This window comes from Mesocricetus auratus, unplaced genomic scaffold (genome assembly GCF_017639785.1).
Source record: "Mesocricetus auratus isolate SY011 unplaced genomic scaffold, BCM_Maur_2.0 Super-Scaffold_100010, whole genome shotgun sequence".
In the NCBI taxonomy this organism is placed as follows: Eukaryota; Metazoa; Chordata; class Mammalia; order Rodentia; family Cricetidae; genus Mesocricetus; species Mesocricetus auratus.
The window spans coordinates 20,191,906-20,213,789 of NW_024429194.1; the positions used below are offsets into that span (position 1 = coordinate 20,191,906).

Genomic DNA, 21,884 nt, shown 5'->3' on the forward strand with positions numbered 1-21,884 from the left:
CAGGCCAGGATCTATCTATGTGCCCTAGTCCCCAAACATGGGATTGTGACTCTAGTCCCCAGGTCTGTCCCTAGTCTCCAGACCCAGGACCCTAAGCCTACTCCCCACATCAGAGACCCTGACCCTCGTTCCCAGGCTTGAGATTCTGACACTAAATCCCAGACCAGTGATCCTGACACACTGCTCCAGGCTGGGATCTTTAGGGCCCAGGCTGGGACAGTCCCTAGGCCATGAACCCCGCCCCACGGGCCGCTGGACCGTCCCCGACCCCGCCCCGCCGGCGCGGCCCCGGGCGGGTTAATTAGCGCTTGATTGCGAGCGCGCGGGGCGCCACGCGGCGGTAATGAGCCTCTGATCATGGCCTGCAGACGCGGCGCTGAAGAATGCTAAAAGGCCACTGGCGGCGTTGGAAGCTGAAAAATTAGGGTTTTTAATGATAATTTTATGCAGAATAATTGTCACAGTGTGACATAAATGGTTAGCTCCTCGGGCGGGGGCTTCCGAGGCCCGCAAGGACTCCACCCGCCCGGGTTGCTCTGCCTGGGGCCGAGCAGAGTAAAGCCCTCCAACCCCCACTCGCGACCTTGGTTGGAGCTGCTTTGGGTTTTCCTGCCAGCATTGTGTCGTCCCAACATCTTTTCGAATGTTCTAGTCCCTGCTCTTGGCGTTATTATTGCTTGGCTGCTTTCTCTGTAGTGATGATGACATAAAATCACTCCACTTCGTACTTGGATCTTGCTGGGGTCCGCTACTCCCCATCAGCCCAAAGTTATGGGGTTCTTCTGGCCCTAGAGGTGAGTGCAGCAAACAAGCAGAGATGTTAGGCACCGGGTCCAGAGTGGGGGATGCTAGAGGCCCAAGGTCCACCCCGTGAAGGAATCAGTAAGTCACACATGCTTAAAAAGTCCAACAACTTCTAAATTTTCATATTAATATATATATATCTAGCTTCTTACCCTCAACATAATTCTTCTGGGATACATCCATGCTGCCGGGGGTATCCCATAGCTCATTCCCTATTCGTGCTAAGAAGTATTCTACGGTGTAAATGTACCACAGTGTTTTATCCATTCCTAACTGAAAGATGTTTGAACCCCCGGGAGATGGTGGGTAAGGCATTTCACTGGCATTCGTGAGACTCTGAGTTCAATCCCTAGTTACTGCAAAATGGTGGTGGTGGCGGTGGTGAAGGCGATGATGAAAGACATTTAATTGTTTCCAACTTGGGGCCTGTTACAAATCAAATATCCCTGAACTTTGTGCTCTTTTGTAAGCTTTTATCACTTTGTGTAACCCTAGGATTGTAATAACTAACCTGTCCCATGAGATTAAGAAGGGAACTCTAAAGTTACCACCACTACCACTACGGTTTGCAAAGTTTGTTATACATTGACATTCCCTTTGGCAGCACAGGCATTTGAATTGCAGACATGCATACAGACACAAAGAAGTAAAACCACCATGGCTTCAATTTGCATTTCCCCGATTATATTATTTCCCAATTATACTGAACTTACTCACGGATGCTTAACCCATACTTTCCTGCCATCCGTATTTCTTCTCAGGTGGGCTGTCTGTTCAGATCCTTTGCCCAGATGTTCAAGTCAGCTTTTTTTTTCTGTGCTAACTTAGAGATTGACTGGCAAGCACCATCTCCCAGACTCTACCTTCTATTGTCTTCTCTTAATGTCTGTGAAGAACAGAAGTTCTTCTTTTCCACAAAGTTCACATTGTCAATTTACTGTTTTAGGATATGTGTTGGGCTATTTTATCTAACTTCTTTGACTGACTCAAGCCCACAAGGTTTTCTACATTCTTGTCTACAAACAAATCTTACAGTCCTCCATTAGAATCTGGATTCATCTTGCCCAGACTGCAACCGCCTCGAGTTATAACTTTGAGGCCAAGGTAACCCCAGATACTTTGTCCTGCAGTTTCTCAGGAAACTGAATAAACAAAAGTATGCTAACGGTGTGAGAGGTTCTGCACTCAGAACCTGACTACAGAAAGTGTGCCTGGCTCTTTGCTATCAGCTTAACGTAAACTGGGTCAATTCCCACTGTCGTGAACTCACAACGGTCCTGTTTCTGACCCAACTACCTCTAAGGACACAGTTCACTTCATAGGTCCCCAGCAATTGTGTACAGATGCAAAGCTGCTTGTCCCCTGTCTCCTTTCTTCTGTCTCACAGCACTGTGGGACCTGCTGTCACATGCCAAGACTGAGATGATCCAAAAAAATCTATGACCCACTTTGAATTCACTTCTGCATATGTTGTGAGGAGAGATCAAAGTGACTAGGGTGTGTGTGTGTGTGTGAGTGTGTGTGTGAGTGTGTGTGTGTGTGTGTGTGTGTCTTTGCTTTTCCATATGGATATCAAAATGTTCCAGCAGGGGTCCCTCTGGCTTCTTTTCCTCAGCGTATTTACTCTAAAGCACACCCATACTGTTATTGTGTACAGCCCATAGACCATTCCTTTTTCATGCTGACTAGTATTCCACAGCATGAAATACTACTTAGAAGGGTCCTCCAAGATTTTGTGCAGCTACCATACGAAACTGGTAGGTTTTTGTGTGGTGACTTTGTAGCCTTCTGCCTCAATGGACTCACTGGTTTCTCTAAAGGCTTTTTATAAGTTTCAGGGAATTTCCAGGCAGATAATTATATCTTCTGCAAACAAGTTTAGTTCTGCTTCCTTTGCAATCTAAATCCTCTTTCTCATACTTATTTCACTGACTAGAACCTGCAGTGCAGTTCTGAAGAGAAATGTTGAAGAGTCGCTTTTCCTTGTTCCTTTACCTTAGAGCACAACATTGAATGTCTTTTCACCATTAAGAAGTTCTATAGATTGCCTTTTTAAAAGACAAAGCACTCCTTTCTATTCCTAGCTTGTTGAAATGTGTATTATATAGGGACAACCTTGCATTCCTGGGATTATTAACTACCCTCATGGATTATTATATGCAGATAGATAGATAGATAGATAGATAGATAGATAGATAGATAGATAGATAGACGAAATGGACGGGTGGATAGATATATAGATGACAGATAGATAATAGATGGATGCATGGGTGGATGGATAGACAGTTGGATCGATGGATAGAGAGGTAGATAGATGGATGCAGAGATAGATGATAGATAGGTAATTGGTTTTCATTTGCTGTGATGTTTTTAATGTCTATATTTATTTTCATGAGAGATATTAGACTACGGTTGTCTTACACCATCTTTGTCTGAATTGAGCATCAGTGTGATACAATCTTAATAATGAACTAAGAAGCAGTCCCTTCTCCTCTCTCTTTTCTCTCTCTTCTATTTTCTAGATCTTAAAGTGTCTCAGTTGTTTGTTGCAGTTCCCCACCAAAGCTATCTGGATGTGGTGTTTTCTTAGCAAGAGGTTTCTAACTACGAACTCAAGTTCTTTCCTAAATAGAGACAGGTTGTTTCTCTTCTTGAGTAAGATTCCACAGAGATTTGTCACTTTCAGCTAAGTTGTCTAATTCGTTAGAATGAAGTTGACCCTGACTTTTCTCTTACTGGCTGTGAATTCTGTCATATTACATCTGTCCTTCATGGCACTGTGGTGTGTTCCACCCATCAGTTTTGTTTTCTGATTTCATTGACCTGCTCTCATTCATGATGTTAGCGTTTACCTGACCCCATGAGGTTTTTCTGATTTTATTAATCTTCTGTTTTATTTTTATGTCCCCTCTCTATTTAATTTTCCACTTTTCTTTCTTTCTTGCATTGAGTTTTGTTTGTTGATCTTTTTAAATTTCTTAAATGTATGCTGTTATCGGTTTGAATACTATTTCCAAATGCAGTCTTTCAGGGCTGCATGTCCTCCCAGCTACTATCTTTACTTTTATTTCACTAAAGCCCTGGCTGAGCAGAAACTCTCTAGGAAGAATACACTGACCTTATACTCACAAGATCCACCTGCCTCTGTCTCGCAACTTAATCAAAGGTGTTTGAAAATTTTACTTTGCATGACTTTATAAATTCATCGAGACTTATTTCATACCTTTTAAAGATTAATCAGCCTTTGGCAGTTGTGGGATGCAGCACCCTAGGAAAGCCAATAGCATCAAGCTCCCCAGGCCTGTCAGTACTTCCGTGTTCTCGGCTCACCTTCTCCCTGTTGAAGACATGTGATGACTGTGTGCCTGACTGTATGCCTGTGTGCTGCATGAGTGCCATGCCCACAGAGGCCAGAAAGAGGCATTGGATCCCGTGGGACTGGACCTACATAGGTTGTGAGCCACTATGTGGCTGCTGGAAATTTACCCTGGGTCCTCCGAAAGAGGAGTCTGTGCTCTTAACCACTGAGCCATCTCTCTAGATCCAATGAAATGGCATTCTTAATCTTTGGTGGTCTCTTTTGGTCTGTAGTCTATCTTGTCTGATATTAAAAACTAGCTACTTTATTTTATGTATGAGAGTTCTATCTGCATGTATGACTTTATGCCAGAAGAGGGCATCAGATTCCACTAAAGATGGTTGTGAGCCACCATGTGGTTGCTGGGGACTGAACTAGGGAGCTCTGGAGGAGCAGTCAGTGCTCTTAACTACTGAGCCGGCTCTTCAGGCCAAGAATAGCTACTTTACAATGTTGAGAACAGGAAAAATAGTCTTCCCTAGGGGAGATCCTCCCAGTGGTTATTCAATACCAAGTGGCTGAACCTGAAATTATATAATACAAGTAATATTATATAGACTGAGTAAGTTATATTTATATATTTAGACTCTCTCACTCTCTCTCACACACACACACACACACACATACACCATAAAACAACAATTAAAGAAAAAGAAGCCATGAATTTAAATTTGAGAGACAGCATAGAAGTGGATACATGAACGTGATTGGAGGGAAGACAGAGAATGGGGAAATTATATAATTACACTTTAATTTCAAAAATTAAAAAATGAAAAAGGAAATAATTTAAAATAGTTACTTTAACAATAGGGTTCTCTTTTGACCAGTACTAGCATTTTACATCTCCTCAGTTCTATTACTACTGTGTAACAAATTAGCATGAACAGACTAAAAACAACACATTTAAAGGCTGCAGAGATGGCTCAGCAGTTAAGAACACTACTGACTGCTCTTGCAGAGAAATCTCATTCAGTTCACAGAACCCACATGGGGCTCCTAACTATCTTCAATTTCAGTTCCAGAGGGCCCCATGTCCTCTTCTCACCTCCAAGGGCACCAGGCATAAATGTGGTACAAAGACAGACAAGCACGCAGATACTCACATGGACACATGCATAACATGAAAATTAACTCTCTGAAAATGCATTTATTACCTCATCATTGCTGGGAGCCAGGAACTTGGCCACTGTTTTGTCAGACTTTCTTCTTCCAGACCTCTCAAAAGACGGCACTGTAGACAACAAAAGACCCATGGTCTCATCTGAATGACCAACTAAAGAAAAACTGTGGACAAGCCCAAGAGGTTACAGGAAGAATTCGATTTCTTAAGGTCTTTTGGGTTGGGAGATCTCCACTCCTCACTGGCTGTGGATGAATTCAGTTCCTTGCCACTTCATTCCTGCTGCTACAACAAAATGTCTTAGATTGGATAGTTGACAATCATATATATTTATTTCCCCCAGTTCTGAGGCTGAGGAATTCGAGATGAGGGCACTGGCAGATGCAGGTCTCGTGAGGACTCCATCTGCTTCCAGCATTGAACTTTGCGGCTGCAAAGTGGCTTATGAGGGACAAGAGGTGGGAGCAATGGGCTCACTTTCCTCAAGGCCTTTTATAAGCATCATTTCTACCTGTGACTACAGAGACCTTAAGACCCAATCTCTCACTAAAGTCTATCCTTTTCCACTGAGGATAGAATTTCACAGTAAATCTTGGAGATGCACAAACAATCAAGCCATAAGCTTTGCCTTTGTAGTGTGGTAACTTGTCTTGTCAAAGTATGCAAGTTGAGAAGACAAAAGAGTCTTCTGGCAAGGAAGAAGTCACAATTTTCTTGACCTACTGTCGGGGGAAAAAAAATCCTGTATCTTTTTCCATGGAGTATTTGTTAGAAGAAAGCCAAAAGTACCATCCATGGTCAAGAGAGAATAAAGGAAATGTTAAGATAGATGTTGACCAGCACTCGGGAGGCAGAGGCGGGCGGATCTCTGTGAGTTCGAGGCCAGGCTGGACCGACAGCCTCCAAAACAATACAGAGAAACCCTGTCTCGTAAAAAAAAAAAAAAAAAAAAGATAGATGTTGACTGCCTGTTGAACCAGCCTTTCAAACTTTAACTGTTGATTTTTTTTGTTTGCAGAAAGAGTCTCACACATCCTGGCTGGACATAGGTTCATTATGTAGCCAAGAATAACTTTGACCTTTGGATTCTTTTGCTTCCATCTCCCAAGTACTGAGATAATGTACATATGCCACCATGCCCAGCTTATGAAGCTATAATTTTGTTTCAGTTTTGTTTTGTATTTGAGACAGTGTCTCTCTATGAAGTCCTGGCTGTCCTGGAATTTGATGTACAGACTAGGCTGGCCTTAAACTCAGAGATCCACCTGCCTCTGCCTCATGAATGTTGGGACTAAAGGCTGAATTTTTAACTTTATGTTCTAAGTGGGTTTCTTATAGGCAAGCTATAATTGAATCTTGATTTGTTTTATACAGTCCCATAAGCCTCTGCTTTTTAATTTGGTGTTTAAGTCATTTACAGTTAGTGTAATTTTAGGTCTAGTCAAGCTCAAATTAAATCTCAAATCTATTCTTCATTCTCTGTATCTTCTTCTGTCTTCTCTACTGGGTGTTTTCATTTCATTTTCATATTTATTTTGGCATACCATAATAAATATGATTTTGGTGTGTTATTGCAGTGATTCCATTTGGGTTTTGCCCTGTACACTTTTACTTCATCTTAGTCTGACCTCAAGCAATATTAACGCACACTATAAAAAATCATACCGGGCGGTGGTGGCGCACGCCTTTAATGCCTGCACTCGGGAGGCAGAGGCAGGCGGATCTCTGTGAGTTCGAGGCCCGGCTGGACCGACAGCCTCCAAAACAATACAGAGAAACCCTGTCTCGTAAAAACAAACAGCATGTAACCATTTATTTCTTCTTGTCCGCTGTGCTTCACTTACACATTTAAGTCCCACAATGCATTGCTATTATTTTGTAACAGTAAATTATCTGCTAAATATGCTGATACAACACAAAATAAGATTTTACTTTTTCAGGCTGGAGAGATGGCTCAGAGGTTAAGAGCACTGACTGATCTTCCAGAAGTCCTGAGTTCAATTCCCAGCAACCACATGGTGGCTCACAACCATCTATGATGAGATCTCGTATCCTCTTCTGATATGCAAGCAGAACACTATATACATAATAAATAAATAAATCATTAAAAAACTAAAATGGAAAAAATGACACATTAGAAAAAAGATTTTACTTTTTCTTATGCGGGTGCTCTTTCTTTTTCACTGCTCTGTGGAAATCCAGGACTTTATTATCATTTTCCTTTTTCTCCTACGTTCTTCCATGGTCCTTGTGCTGAGAGTCCGCTGCCTTTGAACGTTCTCTGTGTTTGCTTTTGAAAACAGTTGATTATTTTGAGTTTTTGAAAGGCATCTTTGCTGGCAAGGAATTCTGAGCCAACAATTTATTCTTTCCCACTCCTCCTATTCTTCTGTCTTCTTCCTTCTCTTCCTCCTCCTCCCTACACATTAGACACACAGATCCACTGCCTTATAACCAGCATTTCTCCAGTAAGAAATCTGCTATCCTCCCCATCCAGATTCATGAATTCCTATTTATTTCTCATTTTAAGCAATATGTACTTATCAAATTTAGAAACGTGTTCACAATCATGACTTCATATGTTTTAGTGAACCTTCCATCTCTATGACAAACATCTGAAATAAACAATTTAGGGAAAGAAGGATTCATTTGGGCTCATGGTGTCAAAGGTTTTTGGTCCACAGTTACCTGGCTCCATTGCTTCGGATCTGAAGTGAGACAGAACTTTATGGATAAGGCTACTCACCTCAGGAGGGAGGATGGATTTCTCTTTTGTTTCCACTCACTTCCTCATTTTAAGTCCACACTTACTGGATGGTTCCACCCACCTTCTCAGCAAGTCTTCGCGTCATTTTTATAATTGCTATATTTGTTTTATGGAGATTAAAGCTCTATTTCCATTTAATTTGGGGTTTTATTGTTTCTTCCCTTACTCTAAACATCTGTTGGTCATCTGTGACTTTTTGTTTGCTGGAATGTTCTTTGTCAAGAACAAAATCTCCAAGTATAGCATGTTCCAGTAGAAAATATAATTCATTCAATGATATCCCATGTATGGTATTTACCATACCCCATACCTCTAAGGGTACACATGTATTATTTACTTGTATCTTACTCAGAATTAAAGTTAGAGAGCTTGAATGCAGCATGATACCCTAGATTGGATCCTGACCCAGAACATGGATATGAAGTGAGAGAGTCAAATCCAACCATCATTTTTATTATCATTAGTTCATCAGATTGACCCAATGTTAGTTTCCTAATGGTAACATCTGTCCCATAAAATTCAAGATCTTAACTTGAGGGAGAACTAGCTGAAGGGAGTTTGTGAGCTCTTTGCCTTGCCTCGACACCTCCCCTATGAACCTGAAATAAGTGTTAAAACACTTTTATACATTTTTTTACTATTTAGTAAAATAAAATATTTTACTACGAACTGAGAAAACAGGACCTACTCAGAGCAGAAAACACTGTGAGCCCTGAGAGCAGTCTTTATGATGAGCCAATGGTTTGCATTTAGTTCATGAGAGCCTAAGACCTCATGCCTGCCAGTAGCATTGCTCAACTTTCACATTAGACAGAAGTAGCTTCCTGGTTCCATCTGGTTTTTAAGCACCACCGCAGGTCTAGGGCATTGTTTCGTATGGGCTCTGGACACGTCTCAGTACAGAATGATGCTAGCTAAAATCTCTTTTCCTCTGCTGTCACCTTGCTTCGTTCAGATCACTTTCTCTTTCATTTCTCTCTGTGTGAACCTTTCCCTTTGACCACTTAATTTGGAAGTCTTGTATCATTTAAATCTGTGGCATGGGAGGTAGGGGAGGAAGTTTAAGTTAAATGATGACTAAACCAGAAATTCAGGCAGAACTATGAAACAGCTGACTTAGAGCCCCTCCAATGCCAACGATCAAGCTGAAAATGCTGTCAGATTCCATCGCACACCTCCACAATAACATAGCCCACTATCTCCAAGGATAAAAAGTTAATAGATATCAGAAAGGAATTGAGGATGAGAACAGACTTTTCCGCTCCAAAAAGTCCTCCTAAAGGTGGGACTCTAAGGAGGTCTGGCTTCAGGGAGTATAAACATTGTCACTTTGACAAGGAAGAGCCACTTTCTCCGAGATCTTTTATACATAGTCAATTGTAGGTCATCCTTAATGTTTTTTTTAACCTCACAGTATCGAGAAGGTCGCTGACCCACATATGGAGCCATTTCATTCCCTTGCTCTCCTAACAATGGTCACCATGCCAAGGGACCCAGCTCTGCCCCATCCTCTTTCAGTCAGCAATTCTCCATGGGCACAAGACTCGAAAACCTTTGAGTATCTGACTTCTTGGAATTAAAAAAAAAGTTATCTGTGCTTCCTTCCAACCAGCAAGCTTCAGAATTCGGAATTTCAGCACACGAAAAGGGACAGGAGACCTTTAATCTGTTGGTTGTTTGAAGAGACTTTTTTCCAAAAAAGAAAAATCCCAGTAAAGTCCCTCTGTTCCCCACCTTGCGGGCTGCATGCCAGCCTCGCCCTGTTTGTTACCAGAGTCCCCCCCTTGACCCTGTCACCCTTTTCTTTTTACTCGCAGCCATTAAAACCTTATTGATGACTTCCAGAGTTCTGATTCTTGTCCTTGGCTATCCATGTCTTGATTGAAGCAAAGTCAAGATGACTTGCTTCCTCTGTGACATATATTAAGAAGAAGCACGCTGGCTCGCTTTTCTGTTCCAGATGTGTCTGTTCAACTAAGTGAAAGGTAATTCATAAGTCAGAATTGGACCTGTGAAAGCAGCTGATTGAGGAAATCATTGAAGGAAATCATTAAGCAATTCTGCTCCAGCTCTAGCCCGGCAGGTGGGACTATCTGAGCGGAGGGAAATGGCATGCAGGCATTCTTCGGTATCCATGCAGGGTTGGTGCCAGGATATCCATGGGTACCCAGAATCTGAGGATGGTGAAGTCTGATATATGGAACAGCCTCAAATTTTAACAAAAACCACCCACATCCTCCAGTACATTTTAAACCACCTCCAGACCCTTAGAATGCCTAATGCAACGTAAGTGCTGTGTAAACCCTCAGCGTGCTCAATTGTTTAGTGATGATGGCTAGGGACGCTCTGCACGTGCTCAGGGCAGATACAATTGGCATTCAAGTATTCGAAACCCACAATCGCTTCAATCTGCGGCTGTGGGACCAACACATATGAAGAAGCCGCTGCACTCTTTCTCTGAAGCAAAACAACAAACAGGCAAAGGGGCTCTGCTCAGGATTTCAGCGGGGACAGTGGTTCATACTGAACTCCAGCACCAACAGCCCCTGCCTAGCAGCAGAAGCCCCGCCCACATCTTGTGGGCGCCATACATCGTCCAGTCGAGGCCCACTCCTGTGCCCACCGAGTAGACAGGAAGTCTCAGTTACCATAAATTTAAGGCACCTTAAGATGCCTTAAGCAAGCAGGCTCAGAGTGCCCCACTTGGTGGCTTGCTGTTTGGAGAACTCTGTCATTTCCTGAATGCTTGCAAGTGTTTTATTTCTAGTCGTGTCTTTTAGGGCCATGAAGATTAGGAAACTGAAGCACAGAAGGCTGGTGCTGTGCCAGTGTGGCAACAGCAAGAACACTGACACCCAAAGACGAACAAGCATTGTGCGGGCAAAGCTCAACAGTAACCTCTCCTGTGCTAACCCCTCGAATCCTGCCTGTGCCCCAAAGTTGTTCTGCGCATCTCCATGGTTATTATCCAACCAGAACCCACCACAGGCTCTGCCTGAGCTTCCCCTTAAGGGCATCACAGGCAGGGGTCCTCAGCTTTCTGATTCTCCCTGTATCCCTTTGCTTTCTGTGGCTGTGATACAATGCTGGCCAAAACCAACTTGAGGAGGAACCGGTTTCCTTAGCTTAAATCACTGCTTAAAAGATCATAGTCCGCCGGGCGGTGGTGGCGCACGCCTTTAATCCCAGCACTCGGGAGGCAGAGGCAGGCCGATCTCTGTGAGTTCGAGGCCGGGCTGGACCGACAGCCTCCAAAACAATACAGAGAAACCCTGTCTCGTAAAAACCAAAATGAATAAATAAATAAATAAATAAAAGATCATAGTCCATCATTGAAGGAAGTCAGAGCAGGAACTCAAGGCAGGAACCAAGAGGCAGGAACTGAGGCAGAGACTACAGAGGAACACTGCTTACTGGCTTTCTCTCATAGCTTGCTCGGCCTACTTTCTTATACAGCCCAGTACTGGGGTAGACTGGACCCTGCCACATCAATCATGGAATAAGAAGATGTCTCCCGTAGGCTTGCCTCCAGGCCAATCTGGTGAAGGCAAAAGAGGTTCCCTTTCCAGATGCCTTACTCTAGTTTGTGTCAAATTGGCAAAACTAAGCAGTACACTCCCCAAGTAGCATCTAGAAACCAGGTCTTACTTCTAGACCAAAGTCTTGGGAGACACTTCATAAAAGATACTAAGCATCGGTGGTTGTCCAGGAAATGCATATTAAAACCACAATAAAATAGTCTACATGTCATGCTGATTACAACTCAAAACAAACAAAATCTGATGATGGCAAATGTTGGTGAGAAAGTGAAGCGACTAGAACTTGCCTACACTGGTTTTTCTGGTGTGTAAAATAATATAATTTCTTTGGAAAACTGCCATTTTCTTATAACATTAAATATGGACCCACCTGTTACCCGCTGCTCTGGCTCTAGGTAAGGAAAATGAAGGCTCATGTCCACAGGAAGATGTATACGAAAATGACCATGGCAGTCCTACTCAGGGTAACCAGGAAGTCAAGACACCCAAACATCTTTGTATTTAAAACATGGTGTATCTGTGCAATTGAGCATGACTCTACAGTAAAAACAGGAAGTGTTCATTTTTCGTGCAAAGTGACGTAGGGGCAAAGACAGGCGCAAAACCATGACAGATTCTCAGAGAGTCAAAATTAGACAATGTGAGAGAAGCCAGCATGGCAGCTGCCGATGGCCATGAAGACTGGGTAGAAGGAAGAGGCTGTCCTTGGGAACAGGAGTGGCATCGCTTTGAGGCAGCAGCTATTCACGTGGGTTCCTCCGTCAAGTCCACTCAGGTGCAGTCGCGGGATCGATGCATTTCCCTGCCTGTGACTTTCACCTCAGAACTCTTCAGTCTCGTCATTATCAGTTTCTCCCCGCCCTGCCTGTGTCTCACCTCTCATCCTGATACCTTTGGTTCTCTTCTTCACCCCGTATATTGGGACCCAGAGAGTAGCAAAAGGCAGGGGGAGAAGGGAGAATTGCTGTTAATCTCTTTTGGAAGAAGGAACTCTAGAGAAGTAAAAACAGCCAAATTTTAATTTTTCCCCCTTCCCCCTCTGCTTGATTATGCCTCCATCTGCCAAGGCATGGAGGTCCGTGTGTAACCTAGGAGCAGTTGGCCCCATCCCCCCTGCAACCATCCAACACCTGAAAAATGCAGCAGCAGCCATTGCTCCAAGAGATACCGTGCTGCTACAAATAGCCAAACAGGTTCTTCCTGCTTCCTCTGCCTTGAAAGCTCTGTCCACTCTGACCTTCTCTACTGGGTACCCTTGTGCATCGCCAGAAGAAGGGGGAGGAAGGAAAATGAAAAGGACAGGTAGCAAACTCAAAATAACAAAAACCCTTGGCAGAAGGTCCAGAGAAATTAGGTGGAACTGCTCTTCTATTAGTCTATGGGTTTGGCTTCCTGTCCTTCATGCCCTTCATGCTAAGCTGGCTGGGAGTTCGGTCAGTGGGAGGTAACCTTTCTCTAACTGTTTCATTGGAGGACATAGCTGCATTTTCCTCTCCATGTCTGCTCCTCAGAATCCCTCCCCCAAAACCTGGCACACACATAGCTTTCAGACCGTGCTTTCTGCCTGAACCCAGGCTTGAAGCTTCGGCTACTCTTCCCCCGGGGACCCTGCCTGCAGTCTGGTTTCCTCCATGCTCACTCACTTCAAGAAGGGGCACAGCAGTAACGGTGATCCAACTTGACCAGCTTCAAAGACCACAATGCCTCTGGCCACAATGTTTATCATGAAGCCCGTCTGCATGTCAGAGGAGGTCTCATGGCAACTGTGTGATGTAGAGGGATGCCAATAACGTCCAACGACTCAAGGGGCATCCAGCAAGAGTTGCCCACAAACAGCATTACTGAGTGCTCAACAACAATGTCTGCTCCCCTTATCTCCCACAAAACATCATGTTTCGATCATGAATTTACCCTTGTTGGTACTCTTTTTTTTTTTTTTTGTCACATTACTTGTTTAGGAGTAGTAGAATCACTGTATCCATGGTGGCTGGCTTTTGTGCCCAAGTTGCCTGCCCTGACCAGGGGCCACCATCATGTCCCCTATTCCTGTGCTTTAGGCCACACCCCAGGGAGGATGACTCTACCATGAACGGTTGCTGGAAGGACTGAGTAAGATGCAACTCTGTGCCTGTCCCACAGCCAGATGCCACAGACTGTCCCTCCCCACGCCTTGACTTCAGGGTCAACTCAGAATATCAGCCCAGGAATTGTCACAATGCCCTGTGTCAAGAAACACATCTCCTTGTCTTAAAAGAACATGGCATGTATTTTTAATGAATTAATCAATTAATTTTTTATTGAAAATACACCTTTTTCATACAATATATTCTGATCATGTTTTCCCCTCTTCCATCTCCTCCCAGATCCTTTCCACCTCCCCACCCATCCAATTCCACAGCTTTTTCTCTTTCTCCTTAGGAAAAAAATGGGCAAATAAAAAATAAACAGAATAGAATAAAACAAACGGGAAAAAAAAGAAAAAGTACATGGAGTATATACACAGGCAGGGACACATGCCCACAGAGAAAACCCATAAAAATGCAAAATCAGAAACCATAATATGTATACAAAAGACCAGAAAGGCTTTTAATGCCCAGAAAAAATCATCATGAGACAAAAATTAAAAATTAAAATTTCTCAAAATACCACTGAGCTCATTTTGAGTTGGCACCTACTGCTGGGCATAGAACCTGCCCTAAAGTGCGGTTTATATACCCAGTGAGACTCCACTGGAGACAAGTAATTTTTCCTTTGCAAGCAGATATTAGTTTGAGGTAGCTCCTTGGCCAGGAGATCATATTCACTTCTCAGTGCTGGCGCCCCGTCCGGCTTGGACCTGCCCAGGCTCTCTGCATGCTGCCACTGTCTGTGAGTTCATCGTGCATCGGTCCTCTTGTGTCCGGAAGGCACTGTTTCCTTGGTGCCATCCATCCCCACTGCTCCTACAATCTTTCTGCCTTCTCTTCCACAGAGTTCCCTGAGCCTGGAAGGGAGAAGTTTGATGGAGATATCCCATTTAGGACCTGCTGCTCCAAGGTCTCTCACTCGCTGCACTGTCCAGCAGAGGGTCTCTCTGTCTGTTCCCATCTACTGCAGGGGGGATGCTCTCTGATGGTGGCTGAGCAACACACTGATCTATTAGGAGTCATTTTATTGCTGCTTTATTTCTTTAGAAGAACAAACAGCACTTGGTTTCCCCCCAGTCCATAGCCTAGCAGGTCTCAGGTTTGCGGCCACCTGAGCAGTATCGGGCATGGGTCCCGTCAACATTATTTTTCAAACTCAGTGTTCAGGGGAGGTGGAGTAGTGGGTAAGGTGCCTGTGCCACAAGCACCAGGACCAAGTTAAGTTCCCCATCACTCATATAGAAGTCTGGGGTGACTTCTGTCTGTAACCCCAGAGCTGGGAGCAACAGAAATGGGTAGATCACCACCGCTCACTGGCCAGCCAACAGGTGAGCTGCATTTATAGTGAGAACCTGTCTCCAGATACAAGTGGTAGAGGAAGACACCTGCCCTTCTGGCTTACACACACACACACACACACACACACACACACACACACACTTAAAAAAACAAGGTGCTGAAGATGCCAATAGACTCTCCAACCTAGGACCAAAGGGCAGGGATTCCACTTAAGGGCTGTGTGGAAGCAAGGTGACCACGAGGCAGAGATGAGGACCATCTGGAGCCACCTGAATGGAATGTGCAGGAATCATGGAGGCCAGACAGGCAGGCAGGCTGGGCACGGGGGAGTGAAGAAGAGGTGGAATGTGGGAAAGGCTTGGACCTTCTGCCAAGGGTGAGCAGTAACAGCCATGGTCTCTGGGGAACGCTCAGTGGGGTGGTGGCCCTAGCTCTAGTCATTCCTGCCTTCAGTCAAGTGACTTTGTCTTTTACTGTCCCCTAGACCTTGGAGCAGCTGCCATTATCTCTGCAGTATTGTCAGGGACGAGGATGAGGACTGAGATAGGGCAAAGGGGGAGGGGTGAGTGTCTGTCCAAGGTTCTTTGTATTAGACACTTTCAAGACCAGGCAGTGTCCTAGCCCTTGTGAGGAGGTGTCAGTGTTCCGAGAACAACAGGTGACAGCACCCCCAACATACACCCTGGCTCTTGACTTCGCCTGTCTACCAGGCTAGCAGGAAACTCCTTTACCAAGTCCCAGCTCAGCGTTCAGGGCTCAGTCCCAGTGGCGCTCCCCGCAGACCTCTGAAGGCATGAGTGACGCTTTTGCACTGGACCACTGTATTAGTGATTTGCCGTTTCTGTGACAAAACACCGTGATCAAGGCAACTTACAGACTTATGGATCTATAGAGGGGGCGGTCCACATCGTGAGGATGGCAGGGCATGGCAGCAGGGCCAGGAGCAGGAGATGACATCTCAGCCACAGGGAGGAAGCCAGTCGAGAAAACTGAAAATGGGGTGAATGAATCTGTGAACCCTCAAAGCCCACGGCCAGCGCATTCTTCCTCCAGCAAGGCTCCCTCTCCTAAAACAGCCCCACCTACCAGGGGCCAAATGTTCAAATGCACAAGTGTAACTGGGACCTTTTTTTTTTTTTTCATGGAAACCACCACAACCACAGATGTGGCATGCAAATGATAAATTATTTAAGGCACATTTTTGTCCTGGGGTGGGGTACAGAAAGTCCCCAAACTGTCACTTGCTCTTTGCCACCACCAGCCCTCCTCTTTCTCCTGTCACACTTGCGTTCCCAAACTCCTGCTTCTGTCATAGGCATCTGTGGGAACCTTCAGAGTGTTCTGGAAGCTTGGAAAGAGGGGCATTCTCACAATCCAGTGTTGCTGGGGCTGGTGGGGTGGCAGTTTTGTGACTGACAACATGAGCTGTTGTTCTTACATCAGGCTGTTATTCCAACTTGTCTTAGAAGTTTTGAAAATTTGTCAGTGAGGAGAAACCGAAGCCCTCATCACCACAGCCCCCTACTGAGGTAACCCCACTTTGTCCTATACAATCCCAGGCTTTCCTCAAACATGTTCTTTACTAGTGGCTTTGAAAGACAGTACTGCCAGTGTGCTTTGTGGACTGATGGTTCCATGCATCCATGGGGCAGATCTGTGTGTGTCATTACCTAGACTAGCACGCCTTCATTTTTAATGACCGCCTGACCTATGCTGAGAGAGACATGCCCCCGTCAATTTGTCCTGTGGCTTCTCTCTCCAGCCTGTGACTCTGCATCTCCAGCCGCTGCCCAGTATTATAAAGCACCAAGGGTTAGCCTATTAAGCTCTCCATTAAAAACAGAAAAGCTGGGCATCTGCAACCCTTCAGAGTGTAGACCAGTGTCCCCATTCTGTCCCTGTGCAGCAAATAGCAACCTGTCATTAGCCCATCAGGCCAAGGACTCTTCCTGGTAAATATCTTTCTTTGGAGGCTGCGCCGCTTAAAAAAAAAAAGTAGGAAAAAAATGTTTGTAATGTTTTCGAGGCTCGGTGACAAAATGAGACAGAGCCCTTGATTTCTAACCTCCCGCTGCACCGTTCAAAATTCCTCCCAGAGAGCCAGGCAGGAAGCAAAGCGAAGCATTCTGATTGTAAAATTTGCATCCGTTCTTAGCTGGGTACCTTCTTCCCAAAGGATGCTTCACATCACACTGTAGTTGTTTATAAAGATCTTTCACCCAAGACAGACCACTTCTCATGATACTGCTGATGCGGAGGCAAGAGAAACACAAAGGGAGAATTAAAAATCCTGAGAGTCCCTAGGAAGAAATAGAAATGCATTCCAGGGCAGCGGCTGTCAGCCCCCAAAGCCTGGATGGATGATCTGGATCAGAGCCCCAGTTAAGTAAATAATAGGAAAATCAGCAGCGATGCAACAGAGAGCTGAACGACGGTCGTTAGCGAGAGGCATTTGTTCAACAGGCTTTCAGGGAATACAGATAATGAGCTAGGCACAGCACTACACCCAACAGTCAGACACTTTCTACACACAAGGAGCCAACAGTTTTAAGATGAGAGACAAAGGCGCCGGCACTCGTTGGAAATGCACTGATATGGTTTTGTGATGAATGTCCTGCTTGAGCACAAAGCAAAGGCCGATACAGAGATGCACCCCTTCAGCCTGGGGGTACCAGGAGGAGGAAGGGAAGGCACGGGGAGAGGGAGGCCGTGCGGGTGAATCCCATGGGCATGAGGGAAAGCAACCACAGGATGATCCTAGGGTCTATCACTGGACAGAGAGACGGGAAGCCCACAAGGGCATGAGGGAAGGCAACCACAGGATAATCCTAAGGTCTATCGCTGGACAGAGAATTGGGAAGCCCACTAGGAAGAGCCTTGGCAAAGGAAGCAGGTGAGCCTCCAGGGAGCTGGCCCAGGTGGCACCTGTGTCTCAGGGACAAGGCAGGGCCCTAAGCAGGTGTGGATCCATTGACTCATCACACCGCAAAGAATTCTTTCTGGGTTGCGTGGAGCTTGGTAGGCCAAAATCGGACAAGTTAGGAGAGTCCCGAATACTCCAGAAAAAGGGGGGCACTCAACCGGCAGTGACAGTGGGGGTGGTGAGAAGAGGGTATGCAAGTGATTGTCACCAGCCAGGCTGAGTCTAGTCACAGTGGGGGATGGGGAGAGGAGGATACAGAAACCCCAAAGGGCAACTAGAGGGCAAAAACAGGCCCTCCCTTGGGGATCTAGGTGACAGAAAGGGGCAGGCATGGGGGAAATAGAAGGAGTCAACTTGGAAACTGATCCCAGCAGGCACAGAACACGTGTCACTGTTGGAGAACTTGAAAGCAGTCCCAGTGGACCTGGGGTAGACTTCTGAATTGATGGAGAGGGGTGGAGGCCAACAGAGTCCAGTGACCTGTGATCTCCAGTAGCATGTTGGGTTATCTAAAGAAGGCACTGTCCAGGAGGGTAGGAATTGGGTAATGATGTGTCCCCAAAGGAAACAGGCTAGGACTGGAATTGCTAAAGGAGCTGTGTGATCTAGATGGGTGAGCTGAGACCAGAGCCCGTCTCCAAGGAGGGTCTGGCCTCCCCCAGCAGAGTTCAGCAGCCCGCTGGAGAGGGACAGGTGACAGTTAAAAGATGGGGATGTCCATACTCTCCTCAACAGAGGGAAATGGAGACAGGACAGTTACCATGGCACAGCTGGAGGAAGGAAACCAAACGGAAAGGAGGAAGTCACGGAGCCAAGTCTCACTAGGGCAGAGATGGAGAATTCTGCCAATAGACTGAGTGGGCTGGGAGCTTCAGTGTGGGACTATACAAAGATGGCACTATCCAGAGACTCAGAGCCCCAGGAGACAAACTGGGCACACTGGAGGAGGGTCTGTGGCTACTTCCCCCTCTCAGAATGGCAGACTGCATTCCCTACCAGAGGGCTAGGCTGCCAGATCTAATATTGTTCAAACAGCCGTCAGCCAAAGGTGAGGTGTGGGGAAGTGCTCCCAGGGAACAGGAAGCCGGTCTCCTGTGAGATGACAGGTGTCTGCGGTCAAAGGCAGTCTTGAATCCAGTTGGTTAGCTTAGAGGCAGCAGAATCCTTCCTCCTCTGTGGAAGAAGCAATCTCCCATGGAACTCAGAAACCGTAGGAGACTGGAAATGTGCGAACAGTCAAAGAGTACAGTTGGGTCAAGGGGGAAGAGATCAGAATAAACAGCTCCATATGTAGGCATGGGTGTGCCTCTGCCTGATGAGTCCAACGCCGAAGCCTCTGGTACCTGTCTGAATCAGTGTCCCTGAAGTAAGGATGAAGCCCACCCCAGACAGGGACAATGCAAGGTTTGCCTTGCACTGGAAAGATGGGGCAGCCTGATCTAAAGGATTCTCCCTAGACCTTAACCTCCAGGTTTGACGGAGTTCAGATGAAGTCTGAGTGACCAGCGCCCTGATCACTGTCATGTGGACATTACCTTCCCTATTTGGTAAAACCAGGTGCTTATGTAATGTCCCTATTCATTTGATGACCGGTGAGGATGGGACCCTGTGTTTGCCATTATGTTTTGTCTCAGGTCTAGTCTCTTCGCGGTGGGTGGCCTTGGCCCTAGAGTTCCGAAGTTCTGGCTTTGGTAGGAGCTTACCTATGGTGCCCGGTGCGCCGTGGGTGGCGGGTCGCAGCTGGTCATGCACGGTGGTGACCGGTTTGGCCTGCCCGCAGGTGCGCACAGGCGCTGCTGGAGCATGGCGCGACAGTACAGCTGGAGTGCGGCCCCGGCCGGGACACACCGCTGCACGTGGCGGCCCAGCACGCCCTGGATGAGCACGCCCGACTCTACCTGGGCAGCGGGGCGCGCGTGGACGCGAGGAACGGCCGGGGCGAGACGGCCTTGAGCGCAGCGTGCGGAGCGGCGACGCGGAGCCCCGACGAACACGCGCGCTGCCTGCGCCTGTGCGCGCTCCTGCTACGCGGCGGCGCGGCGGCAGACGCGCGCGATGAGGACGAGCGCAGCCCGCTGCACAAGGCCTGCGGCCGCGCGCGCCCCAGCCTGTGCACGCTCCTGCTGCGGCACGGCGCCGACGCGGGCGCGCTCGACTACGGTGGCGCGTCGCCGCTAGCGCGCGCGCTGCAAACGACCACGTGCGCGCCCCCGGCAGCGCCGCAGAGAACGGTTCAGGCTCTCCTCAACCACGGATCCCCCTCCGTGTGGCCCGACGCCTTCCCCAAGGTAAGGGCACCCTGAGAGAGCTTGGCCATGCAGTCGCTGGACCTGCCCGAGCTTGCATGACATGTGCTCAGTGTCGTGGGAGGGACTGCATTTCTCTCAAACTCCCGGGCGAGGTGGCGGCTGCGAGTCTTGGGACCCCACTTTGAGGAGAAGGACTTAGAATTCTCCTCGTGGTTAGCAAAAGAAAAAATGAAGAGGCTGCACTGTTGCTAAATAGTCCAGAATGTCACCTTTCGAGGTAGTCTCCTGGGGATGCCTAGCACTTACTTCCGCGATGCCATCACAACGCCAGCTCCGAGTTTTTCAGTAGCTCCGTCTTTTGGTGTAATTTTCAAAAAGATGAAAATGAGTCTCTTGTCACAGCTGGCGTTTAATCTGCCAGCTCAGAGCCTTGTTAATGAGTGCACTTTACACCTTGGCAAATTCCTCTCCCCTGCTGTGAAACTCACCTAATGTGCCCCGTTCGGGTCACCCCTGTGTTGAGCCCTCGGCCCCTTGCCCTGGCTGTACCTTTGCAAAGTTTGTTCAGCTCACCTTGTCACTTGAGGGAAAAAGGCAAACAATTCTACCACAATAAAATCCCCAGGCAAATGTGAACGAAGTTCAATGATGTATATGCATGAAAATGCCATAAAAAATCACGAAAAGAAAAAAAAAATGTTAAAAGGACGTCCAGGGCCTGAGGAGATGGCTTGGTCAGTAAAACGCTTTCAGCAAAGCAAGAGGAGCCAAGTTTGGATCCTACCATCCCTGTAAAAGCCCAGCTTGGGTGGCTCCTGCCTTCAATCCCAGCACTGGGGAGGCAGAGGCAGACCAACCAGCCTGTGGAGCCTAATCACCCAGACCCAATGTATTAGTCAGCGTTCACAAAAGCATGGGTTCTCAACCTTCCTCATGCTGCGACCCTTTAATATAGTTCCTCATTCTGTGGTGACCCCCAACCATAAAATTATTTCATTGCTACTTCATAACTGCTGTTATGAATCATGATATAAATATGTGATACACAGGATATGTGACCCCTCTGAAAGGGTTGTTCAACCCCAAGGGTCACAAACCCCATGTTGAGAAATGCTGTTCTAAAGGAACAGAACTGATAAAGACACAGAGATAATGGAATATAGACATATATATAGAGAGAGAGGGGGGTATTTATTAGAGTGGCTGAGAGCCTGAGGTCCAACCATGACTGTCTCCAGACAGAGAGACCGAGAAGCTAGTAGCTGTTCATTGCACAAGACTGGATGTCTCAGCAGTTTCCATCTGGTGCTGGAGTCCTGCAGGATTCCTGGAGAGCTGTGAGTCTTCAAGTCCTGAAGAAGTCAGATTTAATACCAGCCTCAGCAGCAGGTGGATGAACTTGTCAGCATACAGAAACCAAGGCTTTCTTCTTCAGTGTCCCTTTATGTGTTCTGGTGTGGTCCAGATTTAGGGTGGATCTTCCTGCTTCAAACAATCTGATTAGGAAAATGTCTCACACCAGTACCCAGAAGCTTGGGTTTTAGTTGATTCCAGGTGTAGTCAGTTGACATCCACACCCTGGTTCCTGGAAAAGACCCTGTCTCAAAAGATGGACAAGATGGACAGCTCCTGAGCAAATGATACCCAAGCTGACCTCCATCTTCCACACACACACACACACACACACACACACACACAC

General features: G+C 46.4%; 1 protein-coding gene and 2 long non-coding RNA genes across 4 annotated transcripts in view; 1 reads left to right on the plus strand and 2 right to left on the minus strand.

Moving 5' to 3' along the window:
- Asb18 (ankyrin repeat and SOCS box containing 18) overlaps positions 1-21,884 on the plus strand; it is a 61,056-nt gene that overhangs the window by 23,922 nt on the left and 15,250 nt on the right. For both annotated transcript variants that reach the window (XM_040753053.1, XM_021234188.2), the window contains one exon: positions 19,717-20,224. In XM_040753053.1, the coding sequence (XP_040608987.1) occupies positions 19,717-20,224 (508 nt within the window). The remainder of the gene's footprint in view (positions 1-19,716; positions 20,225-21,884) is intronic.
- LOC106022140 lies at positions 403-19,778 on the minus strand. The gene is made up of 4 exons (XR_001197180.3): positions 19,640-19,778; positions 5,317-5,393; positions 4,028-4,141; positions 403-788 (listed from the first exon to the last, which is right to left on the minus strand). It is a non-coding gene; the product is annotated as an uncharacterized LOC106022140 (long non-coding RNA).
- LOC121142742 lies at positions 13,953-19,633 on the minus strand. The gene is made up of 3 exons (XR_005879823.1): positions 16,100-19,633; positions 15,888-16,002; positions 13,953-14,571 (listed from the first exon to the last, which is right to left on the minus strand). It is a non-coding gene; the product is annotated as an uncharacterized LOC121142742 (long non-coding RNA).